This window comes from Bufo bufo, chromosome 1 (assembly GCF_905171765.1).
Source record: "Bufo bufo chromosome 1, aBufBuf1.1, whole genome shotgun sequence".
Lineage (NCBI taxonomy): Eukaryota > Metazoa > Chordata > Amphibia > Anura > Bufonidae > Bufo > Bufo bufo.
The window spans coordinates 275,707,530-275,728,410 of NC_053389.1; the positions used below are offsets into that span (position 1 = coordinate 275,707,530).

At 45.1% G+C, this 20,881-nt stretch overlaps 1 protein-coding gene across 1 annotated transcript in view; it reads right to left on the bottom strand.

The window, feature by feature from the left end:
- The window catches only part of POLR3B (RNA polymerase III subunit B), a 147,147-nt gene that overhangs the window by 122,167 nt on the left and 4,099 nt on the right, over window positions 1–20,881 (bottom strand). Inside the window, exons 4-9 of the mRNA XM_040439604.1 lie at window positions 18,463–18,527; window positions 17,018–17,093; window positions 16,818–16,918; window positions 15,349–15,440; window positions 12,777–12,894; window positions 11,520–11,628 (exon numbers count right to left, since the gene is read on the bottom strand). Of these exons, the coding sequence (XP_040295538.1) occupies window positions 11,520–11,628; window positions 12,777–12,894; window positions 15,349–15,440; window positions 16,818–16,918; window positions 17,018–17,093; window positions 18,463–18,527 (561 nt within the window). The remainder of the gene's footprint in view (window positions 1–11,519; window positions 11,629–12,776; window positions 12,895–15,348; window positions 15,441–16,817; window positions 16,919–17,017; window positions 17,094–18,462; window positions 18,528–20,881) is intronic.

Sequence of the window (20,881 nt, forward strand, 5' to 3'; positions counted from 1 at the left end):
AGATGGGAGTCTCTAGGACACAAGTGATGCTAGTAAACCCCCTGAGAAGACAGAGGAGTTATAATCATGGCTAAAACCAGCACCAAAAGAACACAATGAGAATAGCCACCGTACCACTTGAGGCACTCATATAGCACTAAAGTAAGAGTACCGGGGACCGTCGAGTACCGACTGTTGAATTGCCGTATCTGAAGATATTCAGTTATTCCCCCGCTAGTGGATCACTTGCGAAAGGGAGTAAGGCAGGCAGGAAGCACAGTGATGTGTAACACTCCGGCTATGGGAGGATAGCGTGACAGTCGGACCGTATCCAATGGTGGTGCAATTACCCTACCTATGGAAGGTGGAATGCGTATGGAGTACTTAAGCCAGTGGTAGGGAAAATACCCCACCTATAAAGGAGGGTTAATGCCCACGGCGAGAACTAGTGCATATGGCGAGTCCTGTACCCTGTGGGAGTGCAATTAGCACCTAAGTAAGGGGGTAATGCATACAGCACATCTTGTAACCAGTGATAATGTCATCCTGCCACCTGTGGAAGGGGCTAATGAATACTGCAGGTACTGAACCCAGTGGAGATGCAATTCCACCACCTACAGAAGGGGGAATGTATACGTCCGGCACTGAAATCAGTGTCATTGTACTTAGTCCACCTATGACCGGGGACAATGTATAAGGTCAGTACTGTATCCAAAGTAGTGCAATTACTCCGCCAAGGAAGGGGGCAATGCCTAAGACAAGTGCTGTTGGCCACCGTAGACGCAATGTTAGGAGATTGCTTTGGATTCATGTCAGGATCTGAATCAGTGATTCCTTCCCCCCCCCCCCCCCCCCCCCCTCGGACGGACCGGCTCCTGAGAGAGAGGGTGCGCCTAAGCGTGACACCGGGGAGGAAGGGAGGGGGTGTGGAGATGTTCGAGGAAAGGATGACCTGCTGTGGTCCGCTAGCACGCAGGTCTGCCACTCAGAATCTCGCCCCTGGCAGATGCGGACTGTGCAGGTGGGGGCCTAGCAACCAAACCACCCTGGGGGTGGAATGGAAACAGAGGTCCTGTATAAAATTGCAGCGGCTAAGAATCATCAACCAAACGACCCCAGAGGGTGGATTGGGAAGTTCCAGTTGTCCCCCACTGGAATTGCGCAGGTGGGGAATTATCAACCAAACGACCCAGGAGGGTGGATTGGGAATCCAGAGGTTCTCCACTGTATGGCGCAGGTGGAGAATTATCAACCTATACGGCGGGGGAGGACGGATTGGGAATCCTGCGGAGATCCTTCACTGGATTGCGCAGGTGGAGAGTTTATCAACCAAACGACCCGGAGGGCGGATTTGGAATAACTCAGCTGTCCTCCACGTGACGTACGAAGGTGGAGAATTATCAACCAAACGGCCCCGGAGGACGGATTGGGATCCTGCAGCTGTCAGTCACCGAATTGCGCAGGTGGAGAATCATCAACCAAAACAGCCCCGGAGGGCGGTTTGGGATCCTGCAGTGGTCTGGGAATTCCAGAGGTTCTCCGCTGTATTGAGCAGGTGGAGAATCATCAACTAAACGGCCCCGGAGGACGGATTGGGATCCTGCAGCGGTCCGTCACTGGATTGCGCAGGTGGAGAATCAACCAAACGGCCCCGGAGTGCGGATTCGGAACTATGCGAGGTCCCCCTTACCCGAGATAGGACACGGGCCCAGTGTGGGACCACACAGACCGGGTGGCCCTGCGGCTGAGGGGGACCCATATGGACGCACATTTCCTTATATATATATTTATATATTTATATATATATATATATATATATATATATATATATATATATATATATATATTATTTTTTTTTTAACTAGGAAGCCGGCCTCAATGACAAGAGGCAGGAAGGGGTAAATCCACCACTCATGCATAGTGTATTTAGGGGAAGAGCCCCAAATAATCAGGTCTCGGCTCAAGAACAGTGGGTGGCCATGAAGAGTTAAGGCAGTCTCAAGCCGGTGGCTCAGCAGGTGACTGGGGGAGGGGGAGAAGGGCGGGAAGAATTCGCGCCAGAGTGCCCCCCCCCCCTCCAGAGACGAAGGCTGCGGCCCAGCAAGCCGCTGCACGGCTTTTCAGAGAGTGCCTCCCCCACCGAATGTTGCCAGAGACCGGCCGGACTGACTGGGGGCGAACGGCCCCGCTGGCCGGGCCGTTGATAGCGCGGGTCGGGCAGAGAAAAAACGCGGGCCGCAGCACCGATGCGGTGCATGGCCGAGCGCGCTGCAGTTAACCCCTTCCGGAGCGGCGCGACGGCGTCCGCTCCAAGGGGTGTAAATGTGGGATGTGTTGTGAGCTTTGCGTGGAGCCTCCCCATCTGATCCTCCGTCGGGAGACTCCTCCGCATGACAGTATGACCTGCTGGTCGCCATAGTGAGCGGGGCGGCAAATCGCGGCCGGAGAACCGAAGCGGTGCTGGCCAAACGCAGGGTGATTAACCCTCTCAGGAGCATCGCGCCCGATGTCCGCTCCCGAAGGGGTGGAGAAGGGTAGATGCCGCCTTGTAGTTAATACTGAGTAGCACTAGGGAGAACAAGGTAGGGGATCCTGCTAATTCGCACCAGTAATGCTATTAACCCCCTTTGTCCTCCACTCAAAACATCATCCAAATGGCCTGTGCCAGAGGGGAATACTTTTAGGCGTGCTGGAATGGCTGCAGGTGCTGGACTATGCTGAAGCCCTGTCTGTACGCAGACTATTGCCACCACAAGGGAGGGGGGACCAACCCAGAGGGTTAAATACTCACCTAATCCCGTGTACTCACCTCTCTTCTCTTTCCTGCCGCCATCTTCACCCCTCCTCTGGTCCAGCAGGGTCACCCCTTCAGCTACTGGCACCGTAGTGGCAGGACGCTGGAAAAGGGGGGCTTGGATGGGTGACCCCTTGGCTGGCGGGATGCAGGGGAGCGAGGCCTCCCTGGTCCACCTTGTCTTCTGTGGGGGAGGCAGCAGTGCAGGTGACCGGCACTGGCGCAACTCGACCCCGGGAGAACAGGGAGGCGAGGCGTCCACTGTTTTCCCATCTGAAAAAGAAGGAAAAAAATAAACTAAAATAAAAAAATCTTCAGGAGGTCTTGCCTCCTATTGACACTAGAAAAAACTGAAGCTCTCTCTCGAGGCTGGAGTAAGTATAGCTGCCAGGGGAGGAGCTAACAGCTTTTACTAGTGTCAACGCCTCCTAGAGGACATAGCTATACCACGGTTCCTGTGTCCCCCAATGAATATAGGCGAGAAAGTAGTCGTTGATCCGGAAAAGATTTGGGAGTCTGCTTGGTACACAAGAAAGAAACTCCCTGGTGAAGTTGGAAGGTGTCCCGGATTGCCGAGACCAGACTGTCCACTAAGGCAGCCATCTGGGACGAGTGGTCCGGATCCAGATCCGTACCCGACTCTGCGAGTTCCACTTCGAACAAAGGGTCCCCAACCAACGAGGACGCCTTGGATAGCGAACCGGGGGGAGGAGGCGATGCATCCAAGGAGGAGAGGCTGGGGTGTCTGCTCCTGGATGGTTCGCCCTGAGAGAGAGCAGGTTGCACAGGTGACGACGTCTCTACCAAGCGACCCATTAAGGAAAGGGTGGATTGGGAGATCTTGGATAGGTCAGTCAAAATAACAGCCACCCTGCAAGCAGTGGGTCTGCCTCCTACGACACTAAGCTAAAAACTGAGGGCTCTCTCCTGGCCGGAGGGGGTATAGCTGGCGGGGGGAGGAGCTAACAGTTTTCAGCCTAGTGTCGTCTCCTAGTGGCAGCAAGCAGCTATACCCATGGTCTGTGTCCCCCAATGATATAAGCGAGAATGCCGTGATCAAGTGTGGCAGGCTTCTTACCGGCATCCTCTACGGCCAAAGAGGATGCCGGCAATTGATTTCAATATGCTGGGTCTCTGAACAGACCCAGGGTATTGAAGCTACAATTCTCATTTTGGCCATTAAGTGGCAGGCCAACATAAAATCAATTCTGTACTAATATGGATACATAATAAAACATAATGGTACCGATTATAATTAAAAAAAAAAAAACGTTTTACAGCCTTAAACATGAACTTAAAAAATCATAAAAAAGTTAAGAAAAAAAAGGGTTACATTTTTAAATATAAAAACAGTTTAAATCACCCCCTTTCCTTAGAATAAAAAAAATGAATACATAAATAACAAAAAATATAAACATCATGTGCATCACCGCACCCAAAAACGCCTGTTCTATTAAAATATAAAAATATTTTTCCAACAGAAAAAAGGGTCAAAATGGGCAATTCACCTTTTTTCATTGATTCTCTCACCCAAAAAATTTAATAAAATCTGACTAAAAAGTCACACACAGCTATATAACTACAACTACAAGAAAGTTATAGGAGTCAGACTATGGTGATATAAAAAAAATTATAATAATTTCAAAGATTATTTATTTTTACAGTATTTAGACCTATACATATGTGGTATTGTTGTAATTGTACTGACCCAGAGAATGATGGTGCACAGGTCAGTTTTGCCACAAAGGGAACGCCCTAGGAACAAAACCCGTAAAACTGTGGAGGAATTGTGGTTTGTTTCTAATTCCACTCCATTTGGAAATTTTTCCTTGCTTACCACTACATTATATGCCATGAAATGGTGGCATTAAAAAGTACAACTTGTGTCGCAAAAAATAAGTCCTCATATGGATACATGAATGGAAAGAAAAAAAGTTCTGAAAGAAAAATGAAAACGCTAAATCTTATTGAATCACCTCAAATGATATAATCATACACTCCTCCTTGGCTAAAAACACTCCTTAAAGAGGACCAACATGTCCCTGTGTAATGACAATTCTGGAGCATCTAGTCTTAGGTCTTCACATTGCGCTATTCCTCTGTTATTCCAACTAGAAGTTTAATAATGACTTGCCAGTAGTCTGCAATAAAAGTCCATCTGGGTGTGATCACTTAGGGGGCGCGTGTCTCTGCACAGTCTGAAACTATCCAATCAGTGAGTGTCAAACTGTGCAGGGACACATCCCCAAGTGAGAACATCCATCTGGACCTTCACTTCTAGCAGGAATAATAAAGGAATGGTACAACAAAGTCCTAAGAATAGATGCTCCATGGGGAATACAAGTAGTTACTAAAACAGACATGTCAGGAGAGGCGACAGCGGATTTTGGTCATATCCAATGTAGAACCTGTATTGTGTTCCCGTACCCTCAAACTGCTGAAAAATATTTAGTAGAGACCTGGTCAGAAAACCCTTTTGGTACTTTCACACTAGCGTTTTTATTTTCCAGTATCGAGTTCCGTCACAGGAGCTCAATACCGGAAAAAAACTGATCAGTTTTACCCTAATGCATTCTGAATGGAGGGCATTCCGTTCAGGATGCATCAGTTCAGTCCCGGTTACGTTTTTTGGAAGGAGAAAATACCGCAGCATGCTGCAGTTTTCTCTCCGGCCAAAAATACTGAACACTTGCCGGAATGCATTAATTTACTTTGAAGTGTATTAGTGCTGGATCCAGCATTAAGTGTTTCGGCAAAACGTATCCGGCTTTACGGTCTGCGCATGCAAAAAAAGTAAAAAATTAATACCGGATCCGTTTTTCCAGATGACACCGGAGAGACGGATCCGGTATTGCAATGCATTTGTCAGATGGATCTGCATCCGGATCCGTCTGACAAATGCCATCAGTTTGCGTCCGGATTGCCTTCCGGCTACGGAACTGCCTGCCGGAATCCTCTGCCGCAAGTGTGAAAGTAGCCTTAGGCAATTCTGTGGTTGTAATTTTCAGTTTTTCTCATGGGAGACTCAGGAAGCTTATAATTCCCCAGCTTGAAAAGGCACAAATTATATAATCAGCATCAGCATCCTTTACACTGCTCAGTGTAATTTGGTGGTGGTAGTGGTCTGTGTGTGGGGAGGGGAGTTTACAAGCTGATCATTCCCCTTTAATTCAGTAGCTTGTTTGTTGCTTTACACTACAGCTCTGCTTGTTCATTCTGGCTGCTGAGCATTTTCCATTACAATAACAGGATGAATATATACTACAAAGGAACTAAAACTAGGGCTGTGGAGTCTGAGTCAAAGCTAGTTTTGGGTGAAGTCAGCAGAAATGTACTGACTCCAGCTTAAAACAAAATCTGTTATTAATATTGTGTAATGAATTTATTAGCTCATATAAATTTAGAAAAGTTAGAAATGTTAATCAAAAAAAATATATATGTTCTATCAATCTAAGTCCCTTATTTATTAAAAAAATAATGTAATATGCAGCAGGGTGTTCTAATGGTGATAGAAAATCAGTTCATTCCTCCCCTGTGTTCTCCCCTGTCCTTATACTAGTTATACGCAGGATGTCCTAGTGGTGATAGATAATCAGTTCTCACCTCTCCTGTGTTCTTCCCTGTCCTTATACTAGTGATAAGCATAGAGTTCTAGTGGTGATAGAAAATCAGTTCCTACCTCTCTGGTTTTCTCTCCTGTCCTTTATACTACTGATAAGCAGGGTGTGCTAGTGGTGATAGATAATCAGTTCTCACCTCTCCTGTGTTCTTCCCTGTTATTATGCTATAATCAGTGATGAGCTCTAATCCTGCGTGCTGGTTCCAGTGTGTCTATCTTCTGGTCCATGGCTTGTTTAATTTGTCCAAAACACAGGGACGACCATCTGCTCTGCTTCAGCCAATAACTGGCCTGAGCGGTGATGCGTCTCTTCATGTCATGGGCTGCAGCAGAGCAGATGATCATGCCGGAGAGGATCGGAAGATGAACACACGGGAGCCAGTGCACAGGACCGGAGCTGCAGTGAGCAAGTAAGTATGAATCTTCCATATTACGCTTAGAGAAAAGTGTGTATGTTAAAAGAAACTGCTGGGAAGTATGACAAAATATGGGATAACTGGGAGAAATGCAGGCTACAGTGTCCGGTTTAGCCTTTCCTCGTAGTTGGACTATGGGGTAGGAAGAGGCGCAGTATTGGTTTATGTAGGCTCTCTATCTCCTCTATCCTATTTTACTCTGGATGTATGCTGTATGAAGGTGTGTAGTACTACGCAGGTCGGGTGTGCAGAGGTCTGATACACAGACAGGAGGTGTACACCAATGGATGTGCCTTTGACATGTTAAAAGGATGTCCAATCTTAGAGTTTGGATCCGCTCCATCGCTCGGGTAGGGGGGGGGGGGGGGGGGGGGTACTGGGCTTTAGTTGGGTAGGGAGGGTTGGTTTCCTGTTGATAAATTATTGGATGGGAAATGTGGTTCTGTACCAGATATACTTTGTAACTAGAATACGTGATTTTATGTGCTTCTTGTACCATGGTTTATGTTACTTGTGATACTTATGTAAGTAACTATCTGTCCGATCGTGTAATGCTATGGTATTTTTGTCATCAACTGTTGCATGTATGCTGTACAGACTGTCTTCCTTTGCTTTTTTGTGATTTTTTGAAAAACCAAATAAAAATTATCTGATTTAGGCTACTTTCACACTAGCGTTCGGGGCTCCGCTTGTGAGTTCCGTTTGAAGGGGCTCACAAGCGGCCCCGAACGGATCCATCCAGCCCTAATGCATTCTGAATAAATGCGGATCCGCTCAGAATGCATCAGTCTGGCTCCGTTTGTCCTCCGCTCCGCTCAGCAGGCGGACACCTGAACGCTGCTTGCAGCGTTCGGGTGTCCGCCTGGCCGTGCGGTGGCAATTGGATCCGTCCAGACTTACAATGTAAGTCAATGGGGACGGATCCGTTTGAATTTGACACAGTATGGCTTAATTTTCAAACGGATCCGTCTCCCATTGACTTTCAATGTAAAGTCAAAACGGATCCGTTTGCATTATCATGAACAAAAAAAAAACAATTATTTTTTTTTTTTTTCATGGTAATGCAAACGGATCCGTTCTGAACGGATCTAAGCGTTTGCATTATAGTTGCGGATCCGTCTGGGCACATACCAGACGGATCCGACCTAAACGCAGGTGTGAAAGTAGCCTAAAAAAGTAGCCTAAAAAAAAAGTATGAATCTTCCCATAGCAGAGACAGGCTGTGGGCACTTGTGAAACATTACTTATTCCTAGTGAGCACTGAATATGGCAGCTACACTTTTTACATGTTTCTTATTCCCATTTAGACCTGCACATGATTCTCTGCTACTCCAGGACATACATATATAGCTTTCCTAACTTTTTGTGAGGACATATTCATAGGTTTCTTACAATTACTATGTATAAAAAACTGTGATTTCCAGTTATTAAATGCATAGCACATTGCATATTTACTTAAAGGAATATAGGAAATTTCACAAATTGGATTTCAATAAGGCTACATTTACACGAACATATTTTATTTCTGTGTTCATTCCTTTTTTTTTTTTGCGGATTGGATGAGGACCTATTAATTTCAATGGGTCCCCAAAAAATGCTATCTGCATCCGTATGTCTGTTCTGTAGCCCCGCAAAAAAATAGAACATGTCCTATTCTTGTCTATTTTGCGGTGAAGGATGGGCATTGTTACAATGGATCCGCAAAAAAAAAAAAAAACACGGAAGCTATACGGACGTCATCTTTTTTTTTTTTTTTGCAGACCGCAAAACACGGTCATGTGAATCTAACCTAAATATGGTTTAAAGAGGAACTAAACCTTTATCTAAACTTTTATTATGTCCTCCCTAATGCCCTAATAAAACTAAACTAACTTTATTAATGACGTCAGAGCTGTAGTGTGATGAAATGCAGTAGTCAGAACAGCCCTGACTAAAACGCAAGACTATTATCTGCTATCTGCCTCACTGTGGGTACATAATTAGGCTGGAGGTCAAGTTTAAAATCCCAATTAGTTTTTAACTGAGAAACGAGTTTAGTATAAAAAAGGCACTTGGCCTAAGGAGTGATGACATGCATTGTGTGCAGTAATATCAAATGCAGAACACAGTGGTACAAAATAGTCTTTGCTGCAGGAAATTCAGCACACGCACAAATGTATGTATATGGCAAGAGACATTCTGACCGAGCGCACATTACAGCATATGCACAGTCCCTGAATACCAATGACTAAAAAAATGCCACACTCCCTGATGTGGAAATGAGACTGATTGCCTTTTTCAATTGGCCACATGGTGGCAGTATTGCACCAATTTTGACACTGAGCAAGTTGTACGTGATCTGCGAGTACGGTGGGGGTGTCCTTAGTTTTCAGAAAGGATGCCAAAATATCTTGTTTAACAGAATCCAATCAGTCAAAACCAGACTTTGGACATGGTACAACCACTTTAGTATTATGTGATTTGTCCACAGTTTTAGGTTAGTTCTGGAGAAACAGTAGCACACGTCTTATTTTATGCACTTATATAGCGCTACTATATTCCACAACGCTTTACAGACATTAGCATCACTCTGTCCCTAATGGGGCTCACAATCTAAGTTCCCTATCATATGTCTTTGGGGTGTGGGAGAAACCGGAGAAAACCCACGCAAGCACGTGGAGAACATACAAACTCCATGCAGACGGATTTGAAACCAGGACCCCAGCGCTGCAAGGCACCAGTGCTAACCATCCCTAGCCGCCCCTAGGTCTTTAGTTTATTTTCCTGCATGACTTAAAGGGGTGTTCCAAGATTTTTATACTGATGACCTATCCTCATGATCTGATCGGTGGGGGACAGACACCCGGAACCGATCAGCTCCTTCTCTCAGCTTTTCCTAGGCCAGTGACAACACGTTCATCAGTCATGTGGCCTAGGAGCAGTTCAGCCCATTGAACTGAAAGGGGCTGAGCCCGATACTAAGCATTGCCATCAGCACTCTGCTTGGGGAGCGGGGAGAAGGTTGCGGTGCTCACTGGAGCACAGATGCCTTCTCAAACAGCTGATTGGCGGGGGGTGCCGGGTGTCGAACCTCCACCGATCAGATACTGATGACCTATCCAGAGGATAGTTCATCAGTATAAAAATCCCGGAAAACCCTTAACACAAAGACCTTTATATCCTACAATCTACATTAATTAATGGCTCAAATTATCTGTATGCCCTAGCTTTTCTGCTCGAGATTTCTGCTGATTAGTCTGTTCTGTCTACTAGGACCTGTAATAGATCCCGAGCACTTGGTCCTCCATTTCACGCATGGTCACTCATCATTAAAGTAAAGGGAAGAAAGAGCAGAGTGACAGTCTCCCATAGACTTCACTATACAGTAATCATATATGCACTACCTTCTTATTTTGATCAAGGGAGCATGCATCCCCATTCTTGTAGTTGTATAGGGGCCCTAGAAAGTGCTATATATGTGTCTTGAGAGAAAATAATTTTAAGTGGTGTACATAAGAGTTCTAGAGATACGTCTGTAGAGATTAGGGCTGATCGTCACTGTATGGGGACAATTCTGGGCAGCAGATCGACGTTCAGACAGGACAATCTGCTGGACAGGAATGATAATTCTTGATACCAGCGGAACGACACAATCACCCGATGAACAAACGTTTGCTAGACGCCACCTTTTACACTGCCAGATTATTGGGTACAAGCAAAACGCTAATCCCTGATAATCAGCCTGAATATCACTCCACGTAAAAGGACCTTTAGGGCTGATTCACAAGACTCCCAAGACTGATCGCTGCTCCCCTGACCCGAACTGACTGCCTCTTAGTGATTTATGATACAGTCAGTTCCTATCTGATGGCAGATCTATTGTACTGTACTCACACTCTCCCCATTGAAAGCACATCCATGCTCTGGCGAACTGAGGGTGGGGTTGCTAAGCAGAACATTCCTAATAGATGAGGATTGGAGAGGTGCCATAAATGTTCTTTAAAGGGCATTTTTTATAAGGAATCTACTCTGGGTTCAAATTAATCACTGGTCTGTTAACAGTATATACATTCAAAGTGTAAGGTGAGTTCAACCTTTGCCATCAGTGTATTAAGAGACCAGTCACATTGTTATACAGTATCACTGCCATTTTTACTTCTAAGACTACTTTCACACTCGCGTTTGATGCGGATCCGTCATGGATCTGCACAAACGCTTCCGTTCAGATATTACAACCGTCTGCATCCGTTCAGAACGGATCCGTTTGTATTATGTCTTCTATAGCCAAGACGGATCCATCTTGAACACCATTGAAAGTCAATGGAGGACGGATCTATTTGTATTGTGCCAGAGAAAACTGATCCGTCCCCATTGACTTACATTGTGTGTCAGTACGGATCCGTTTGCCTCTGCATCGTCAGGCGGACAGCAAAACGCTGCAAGCAGCGTTTTGGTGTCCGCCTCCAGAGCGGAATGGAGGCGGAACGGAGACAAACTGATGCATTCTGAGCGGATCCTTTTCCATTCAGAATGCATTAGGACAAAACTGATCCGTTTTGGACCGCTTGTGAGAGCCCTGAACGGATCTCACAAACGGAAAGCCAAAACGCCAGTGTGAAAGTAGCCTAAATTGCAATGTATTATTATCCCCATTTGAATATGATGCTACATACATCCTTATTAATGGGAAAATTGTTGCACTTTTATTATAGGCAGTGGCTACTGAACCCACCTTGAAGATAATGGCGATAGGAATATCTTCTGACAATGTATTGTGCTTTAAATAGAATCTCCCCTGTTTCATAACCAAGTTGGTTCTGCTTTTCTTCTCATGGGTAGAGCTGCACGAGAGATAAGAAATGAGATGAAAATGTGACCATTTTGGCTGTTAAAAAAAGAAGAAAGGTAGTGCAAAATAGGCAATCCTGTAATCGTTCTCAATAGAAGCAGCAGGATGGAGAGGATACAAATCTCGATTATAATCTCAAGACTAGTGGTCAGCATTAACCGCTGCATCTTAGGGGTTACACCACCCGCATTAAGTTACGTCCAATGCTGGCAGATACAGCAGTAACAGCCAGACCCTGCCCTGATCAGGAAAGTACAGCTCCTGTGCTCACCCTATCACTGAGCCGTACATAGTAACATAGAACTGTTGGAAAAAAAGACATAAGGTCATCAGGTTCATGTACAGTGAAATACAGGAACACCTTGCTCCCTGCATTGTGCGTGTATGGAGCAAGTTGGGAAGGGGTTAAAATAATCTAGGATCATATGTGAGGCCATCTAACAGCTAAAGCTTAGCAGAAACAGGGTCATGCAACAGGACTTTCAATTATAGTTATTCATTCTATTATAACGGAGGTGTATGATACTCACATTGCATTAAAGGGGTGTCCCAACTGTACAAGCCGTGACCATATGTTTCCTGAAGGGTATTGAACTTCGCTGAGGACTTGAGGACTCGCCTCTATTAACTAGGACTAAGTGCCACCAAGTATTTCACCGTCACCAATTCATCTGAATGGTCACCATGTGAAACCTCTATAGATAAAGTATGTGGCTACCTGCAGCTTCTCACATTGTTCATTGATGATCGCAGGAGGAGGGGGTCCAACTGATGGTCCAATCAGCTCTTTGAAGGGGCCACAGCTCAATTGCAAGGGCTGAATCCCCTTCAATCTTTACTTGTACGGCAGTGTAGCGTCGGTGCAGGGTAATTACAGCTTCATCTCTCATTGAAGAGAATAGGACAAAAAGCTGTAACTACACTAGTAGGTAAACACTAGAAGGGATGCGGAGCTCACACATGCACTCCAACCCCTTCAAACAGCTGATCGGTGGGGTTGCTGGTAGTTGGACCCCTACCAATCTGATATTGATGACCTATCCTGAGGATAGGTGAACAGTATCATAAAACTGGACAACCCCTTTAAGTAAGGACACAGGAAACAGTCAAGGTGTCTTTACAGAATTTCTTGAACCACACCTTGTAACCGAGGCGCCCACAGTTCCCTTCCTGTCAGCCTCCACAATAATCCTGTTTTTTGACAGCTGTTCCTGAATCAAGATTACTTTTTCAGCTCCTTTCACAATGAAGTAACCACCTGTAAAAAAAATTAAAAAAATAAAGACGGATTTAAAAAAAAATATCCATCATTGCAAGCCACAGTCAAAAGCCACATGAGGTCTGAACAGTAGTATAACCTATCCTAGTAATCCTCCACCATAAGGCCTCTTTCACACGTCCAAGACCATGATGACATCCATGACAAGACGGTCCGCGGTTCATCCGTAAACATGTCTGTGTCTGTTTGGGGCCTCTGTGTGTGATCCATATTCCACGGACACAGCTAGGCTGAAAATTTATTTCCAGAACACATCCTAGCAGCGATCCATGAAAATAATGGATGACATCTGCTGTCTCCGTGGCTTTCACAGACCCCTAGACTATAACTAGAGAGGAGCGAATAGACTTCGGATGCTTCAGCCGAAGTCGATTCACATAAAACTTTGATATAATACTGTACGGAGCGGGAGTTCAGTTTCAAGGTTTTTTACAGTAATAATTCACAAAGTTATTACACGAAGTCTTGCGAGACTTTGCGAAGTAATAACTTCGGCTCATCAAAGCCAATACATTCTAATAATGTACGGAGCTCCCGATCCGTACAGTATTACAACAACGTTTTAGGCGAATCGATATTAACTTGGAGCGTTTGGGACACAGCAGGTGTGTGCAACTTATGAGAGATACCTCACCATCCGTGATCCTATAAGTGTGGACTTACTGGCCTTATACAACTAACATTGTGCATTGAAGTTTATTCTTAACATACCATATTAATCCTGCTAGTAATTATTTGTTGTCTGCCCATAATAACCTGGAGTTCTTTGGACGTAGCAGGCTTGTGCAACGTATGAGGGACATCTGATACCCTACAAGTGTGAACCTACCGGCTATATACCAGATGTGGATATACACGGTTATTATAGTCTAGTCAGCAGGTTGGCTATTTTAGGCAGTTTATTTAGCTGATTTGCCGTTTCATCACAATTGGATTTATTGCTGTGCCATTACAATTGTTTTATTATTGTGTCATTTTATTGATTTAATTCCTGTATTCTTCTAAGTGGAGTTTTATTAAATTTCCGTGTATTCCCATATAGCGAGTGCCCTTCTTCAATCCATTTTCTATTTCGTTTTTTGGGACGGGCGAGACCATTGAAGTGTGCACCCATTTTATTGTGTCCAACTGGTGAGCCACCATATAATATTCACCGATTTTGAATGAAGCATCCAGTCGATTCGTTCATCCCCAACTAGAACGTGTGTGAAGGATCCGTAATCATGCAAACGAGAGCACATTAAAGTCAATGGGTACATGAGCGGTCCATGGAGACCACGGACAGCACGTGTTCGTGATTCACTGACGTGAAAAAAAAGAGGCCTACCATTAAAAGCAAGGAGGCGCGGGGAAAGAGGCAGGAGAAATCTCTGATGTGTAGTTCTTGTGCTTACATTAGAAACTATTGGATTGAAGTATTAACCACAATTAACATACAATTGCAATACAATATACCTTTAAAGGGGTTTTACAAGACTTTTTTTTTTACGGATCACCTATCCTCTAGATAGGACGTCTGTATCGTGGGGGTCTAACACCCGGGACTCTTGCCGATCAGCTGTTTGAGAAGGCACCGGTATTTACAGTATCACCATACCTTTCTCTCAGCTAACCAAACAGGGCCGTACATTGTATAGTGGCTGTGCTAGGTATTGCGTTCAGCCTCATTCACTTCAATGGTGGAGAGCTGCGCCTAGCCCATGTGACCTATGAACATGATGTCACTGGCCTAGACAAAGCTGCGAGCGGTGGCATCTTCTCAAACAGCTGACTGGTGGAGATCCCAGGCGTCGGACCCCCACCCATCAGATACAGACCAATTTAAAAAATCCTGGAAAACCCTTTTAAATCCGGTGATCTGCATCTTGGAGACAAACCTGGACTTGTAACTACAACCCTGCATTGTAGGAAATCTATAGCAAGACTTCTTTTCCTCGCCAGACTTCTCATGTATATTATATGTAACATATGAGAAATAGCCTTCTACAAGTACAATATAACCATCAACCAATTCAATGACTAGCCAGGCACATCAGCTTGTCAGTAGTACTGAGGTGTATCCTCCTTCACTGAACAGAGCTCAGCCGAACTCCCAAGCTCAGAAGCATGTACTCACTGGTCCAGGGAGTATGCTTTACCGAGGCCCTTTTATACTAATTATTGGTGGCAGCCCAGTAGTCAATGATGCAATATTGATCATGTACTATGGCAGGGTTGGGCAACCTCCGGCACTCCAGCTGTTGTGAAACTACAACTCCCAGCATGCATACTTCCTGTGCTCTTCATAGAACTCCCATAGAAATGAACGGAGCATGCTGCGAATTGTAGTTTCACAACAGCTGAAACTATGGCGACTAAAATTTGGAAAATCGTGTCCAACATATACACCTTGCTTGTTATATAAGCTCTATACAATGCACTTTTATTACGCACCAGGGTCCAGCGGGCACTCATTTAGTTTTGCAAATTCAGCTGGAGTCTTGCCCATAAGGACACAGTTAGAACTTCGCAGCATGATTGGCATTCTGTGAAGAGAAAAGTTCATTACTGCCATAGAGAAAAGCCACAAAATGAAAGGGGTTGTGCAGCCAGTACATCCCTGCCGATCAGCTCTTAAAGAGGAGGTGGCGCTCGTACAGGTACTGCTTCCTCTTCCAGATTACACTGCGAGTCGTCTTGGAAGTCCTGGCAGCGCAGTGTAGTTCCAATCAATTGAATAAGACGAGCACTTGTAATTATACTGCGCTGCCGCTGAAAGGGAGAGGACGCGCAGTTCCTGTATGAGTGCCACCTCCTCTTCAAATAGCAGATTGGCGGGGGTGTCGGACCCCAGATATTGATATCAATATATACCGCCACATACGTCACAGTACACTAGGAAGAAAAGCGATGCCGGAATCACTGAAGAGGAGAGGGTGTACGGTGACGTATGCGGTGCAGGCGCAGTAAGCTTTGAATCCACTCCAGACCTTTTCTTTACTTAAGGTGGCAGATTTTACTGCAGAAATTTCTGCGACTGAAAATCAGTTCCATTCACCTTTAAGGGGCTTTCTGCCTAAACATCCCCATTCGGGTGGATGGAAAAAAAAATTCAGTCACAGAAAGTTCTGCAACATTTCTGCTGCATGTGAAGACATCCTAATTTAAAATAACAAGGTAAACAGGTTACGGTCAGCCCAAATGAAATGGTTAATCGATCAACAGTCCAATTAGGCCCGATTCACACCACCATGCTGGGTCTGGCCCGTGTCTCGGCCGAACTGATTACGGCTCCCCTGCCTGAACTAACTGCATCATAGTGGTTTATGATAGACAGTTCCTATCTGATGGAAGATCTATTGTACTGTACTCACATCAACGACTGACACATGGGCCGTGTTTCCCAGACTGAGCCTGGTCGTGTCAATCAAGCCTTACTTTTTAACTTGTGAACATGTAGGGACTACATAAAATATATGTCTGTCATCCCTAAACTTTAAAGATGTCTGTAGACCAGGGTTCAGCAACCTTTAGCTGTTGTGAAACTACAACTCCCAGCATGAACACTTGCTCTGCTATGGAAGTTCTGAGAACAGAAGAGAATAGAGCATACTGGGAGTTGTATTTTCACAACAGCTAGAGTGGCGCAGGTTTTTTTTGCTAACTCATGCAGAGATTCCTGGGGGGAAAAAAACGCCTGAAAAACGCCATACATGCTAAGGTTTCTCAAACACGCCAAACACCAATGCAATGCAAATACCACCAAGCAAAACACGCTTGTATTAAAATGTCATAATTCCCTAGACCTCAACACGGCTGTGCCGCTTGGTTGTGCCATGATCCTTTGCAGAGCTGCACACAAAATGGCTTCTTCTGGTCCCTATGTCTGTAAATACTATCGCCAGACAAAAAACAGGTCTTACCTGCCGATAGGTAAGGCATTGCGGATAATCCTTTGGCTGCCTCTTGTGTATTCAATATCAACTGTGATTGGTGCAGAGTAGGTCATGTCTCGAAGCCGACACTAAAAAAATAAAATAAAAAAAAAGTACAAGTTAGAAACTGATGCTCACACAGTCAATGTCAGACCGGACCACGCGACACTAACAACTGATGCATTTACCTCATGTGGAGATACGGGTCTGGTTACATTGAAGCTCTCTTCAACATCTGGAGCACCCACATAAATATTGAGGTACCTGAAAAGCGATTATTAAAGGAGAAACATTTAATACAGATGAAATGTGACCGGTTTCAGAAAAAAAAACGGACAACAGATGGGATCCTCCTGCAAATAAAACACTGACTAAGCCTTACTTACCTGACAGATCTAGCACTGCCGCTACAGTTTTCCTAGCTGCAGCGGTGATGTCACATCAACAACATGCGACAGCTGCAGCCAATACCTGACCTCTCCAGTACACTGCTGAGGCCAGCAATTGGCCTCAGCAGTCAAGTGTTGTTGACGTCACATCAACGCTGCAGCTAGGTAAACAGTGCCTGGCTGGGAGAACTGTAGCGGCAGTGCTGGATCTGTCAGGTAAGTAAAAACCAGAGAAACCCTTTAAAAAACAAAAAATGCAAAGCTTATACTGTCATTAAACTGTATTTAGGTACCCGCCTACCTCTTACTGTGTGTTTGGCAGCTACTTCTTAGTACCGCCTCTTAGCCCTCTATGCCCTATAGTTTCATAAATCCACCCCTGCTGACGAGTTGGCGCTGCTCAGTCATTGCAGACTGCCGTGTGAGATCAGAGAGGATGCCTAAACCTGGCCCATATGGCAGATGTTTTAGAGACAGAAGGATTGGGCAGCTGGATTTCAACATGCCCAATCTTTTTGTAGTTTTGTACTCCAGCGGTGCCTGGAACAGGCTTATTCCCCACTCAGAACACATGCATTCTCAGCCAAGCACGGATGTGTATGGGGAGGGTTGGGAGAGATAGCTGTTGACTGAGCATTTAGTCAGCCGACAGCTATCACAAATGTATGGCTAGCATTAGAGGAGGTTCTACCGACAGACCCTGACTACAGAAGAGACTTTTTTTGTAGTCAGGATAGGTCATCAGTAGGTAATCAGTGGGGTCCAACACCCAGGAGCCCCACCAATCATCAGTTTTGGATGGTAGGGCCGCTGCCTTCTCTCAGCTTTCCCTAGGCCAGCGACGACACGTTCATCAGTCACATGGTCTAGGCGCAGCTCAGGGCCATAAAAGTGAACGATGCTGAGCACCATACCAAGCAAAGCCACTGTACGGCGCTGTGCTTGGGGAGCAGGGAGAAGGTCACGACGCTCACTGGAGCAGCGGTGCCTTCTCGAATAGCTGATCGGTGTGGGTCCCGGGTGTTGAACCTCCACTGATTAGATACTGATGACCTATCCAGAGGATAGGTCATCAGTATTTAAGTCGCGGATAACCCCTTTAAATCCCTTCTGCAAAAAGCAACTGTCCATGAGCCCAGTCAGAGCCAGCATCTAACAATATCTCAAACAAGCGTCAAATCTGTCTACAGCCTCTTAGTGACCCCCGCCTGCAATGCTACTTGTGGTACAAACATCAGACTTACTTTAAATACCACATCGGGTCTGCATCACTTGTCACCTTTTCATTGGCTTTCATTATTTTTTTAATCTGATACAAAAAATAAAAGAAGTCATTACAAAAAATAAAAATAAATAAATAAAAAAAAGGATCATAAATGAGCTCTGTAGGACTACTAAATTGTTATTCACAGAAGCTATGGTCTCTCCAGGGGGAAATTTACGAGGCTAAGGCTACTTTTACATTTGCGTTCGGGGTTCCGCTTGTGAGCTCCGTTTGAAGGCTCTCACAATCGGCCCCGAACGCATCCGTCCAGCCCTAATGCATTCTGAGTGGACGAGGATCCGCTCAGAATGCATCAGTCTGGCAGCGTTCAGCCTCCGCTCAGCAAGCGGACACCCGAACGCAGCTTGCAGCATTCGGGTGTCCGCCTGGCCGTGCGGAGGCAAACGGATCCGTCCAGACTTACAATGTAAGTCAAAGGGGACGGATCCGTTTGAATTTGACACAATATGGCTCAATTTTCAAATGGATCCGTCCCCATTGACTTTCAATGTAAAGTCTGGACGAATCCGTCTGAACTACTTTCACACTTAGAATTTTTTCTACAATATAATGCAGACGGATCCGTTCTGAACGGATCCCAAGTCTGCATTATATGAGCGGATCCGTCTCGGCAGACCCCAGACGGATCCGCTCTGAACGCAAGTGTGAAAGTAGCTTAAATGTGCAAGATTTGTGAACGAGCCCTAAGGGTGCCATTCATGTGCAGGAAGGAGCAACAGAAACAATGGGGCAGATTTACTAATCCTGCAGATGGCGTGAACTTAAGCTACTTTCATACTCGCGTTAAGCTTGTGCTGCCATGTGTTTCGTCCGGCCGCCTCTCGGCATATTTGCCGTGCTGTGGCCGGATCATTATAGTGAATGGGAGCAGCACACTTGTGAAAACGTTCGGATCCGGCAGGCTGTTTCCCTGCCGAAAAAGCTTAACGCGAGTGTGAAAGTAGCCTTAGGCTAAGTCCACACAGAGGATTTTCTGTACTGAAATAAAAACAGATTCTGCTATAGCATTTTTAGCAGCAGTTTTTATCACAACGCGGTATCTGATCCTGCCCATTCAATGGGAACCCTGGATGATGGTTCCACGTGGAATACGCATCAAAAATGGATATGTCACTTCTTTTTCTCCACACCACAGTTTTCAAATCCACGAGCAGAAAAAAAACACGCTGTGTAAATTAACAAAGCAGTTTTTCAGTTGAAATCAATGTGGATGATTCGCAAGCATTTTTAACATGATAAAAGTGGTGCACTTCTGTCTAGCTCTATACCAACCATTGGACAGCATTTTACAACAGGACTGTGGTGCAATTTTGCCACAAAACGTTACAGTTCTGGAATGTATTGGATAACAGTGACAGCATTATGTCAGCGTCATCTAATACATTCCAAAACTGAAAGGGTTACATAGCATCATAAATCAGTATAATGCTATGCTGGGATAGAGGACGGGTGCTGCGCTGCGAGTCCGCAGCGAGACACTCGCTTGTCTGAAAGCGGCCTTATAGGGTTCATGCACATGGTCCACAAATCACCGATTCCAGACTTGTGCCCGCCCCTTTTTGGGAGAGACAGGAAAAAATTGGAAAAACCCTAAGTTACGTCAAATTGCGCCACTTTTTAGACAGATTCTAGGTGCAGACACATTACTAAATCTGTGTTGCAAAAGCACAAGTAGGAAATCATGCGCACCCAAGAAAATGCAACAAAACTGACAAAGGGTTACAATTATTGTGCGTTATTATTAAAAAATTAAATAATAAAATAGTTTAATTTTAAATTATTGTTTAACTTATTTTTTTGGGTGTGACATTTTTTTCTGCCTTCCTGGTTTAGTGTTAGTCTAAGTCTACTTTCACACTTGCGGCAGAGGATTCCGGCAGGTAGTTCCGTCGCCGGAACTGCCCGCCGGATCCGTCAAAACGCATGCAAACTGATGGCATTTGTCATACGGATCAGGATCCTGATCCGTCTGACAAATGCATTGAAATGCCGGATCTGTCTCTCCGGCATTTATTTTTTTCACATTTCACATGCCGGATCCGTTTTGCCGGAACACTCAGGGCCGGATCCGGCATTAATGCATGTCAATGGGAAAAAATTGCAGGATCCTGGCAAGTGTTCCGGAATTTTGGACGGAGATAAAACCGCAGCATGCTGCAGAATTATCTCCATCCTGAAAAGGCAAAAAGACTGAACTGAAGACATCCTGATGCATCCTGAACGGATTTCTTTCCATTCAGAATGCATTGGGTTAAAACTGATCAGTTCTTTTCCGGTATTGAGCCCCTAGGACGGAACTCTATGCCGGAAAAGAATAACGCTGGTGTGAAAGTACCCTAAGTTTAAAGGAAGTCTATCAGCAGTTTTGATCTCAGATT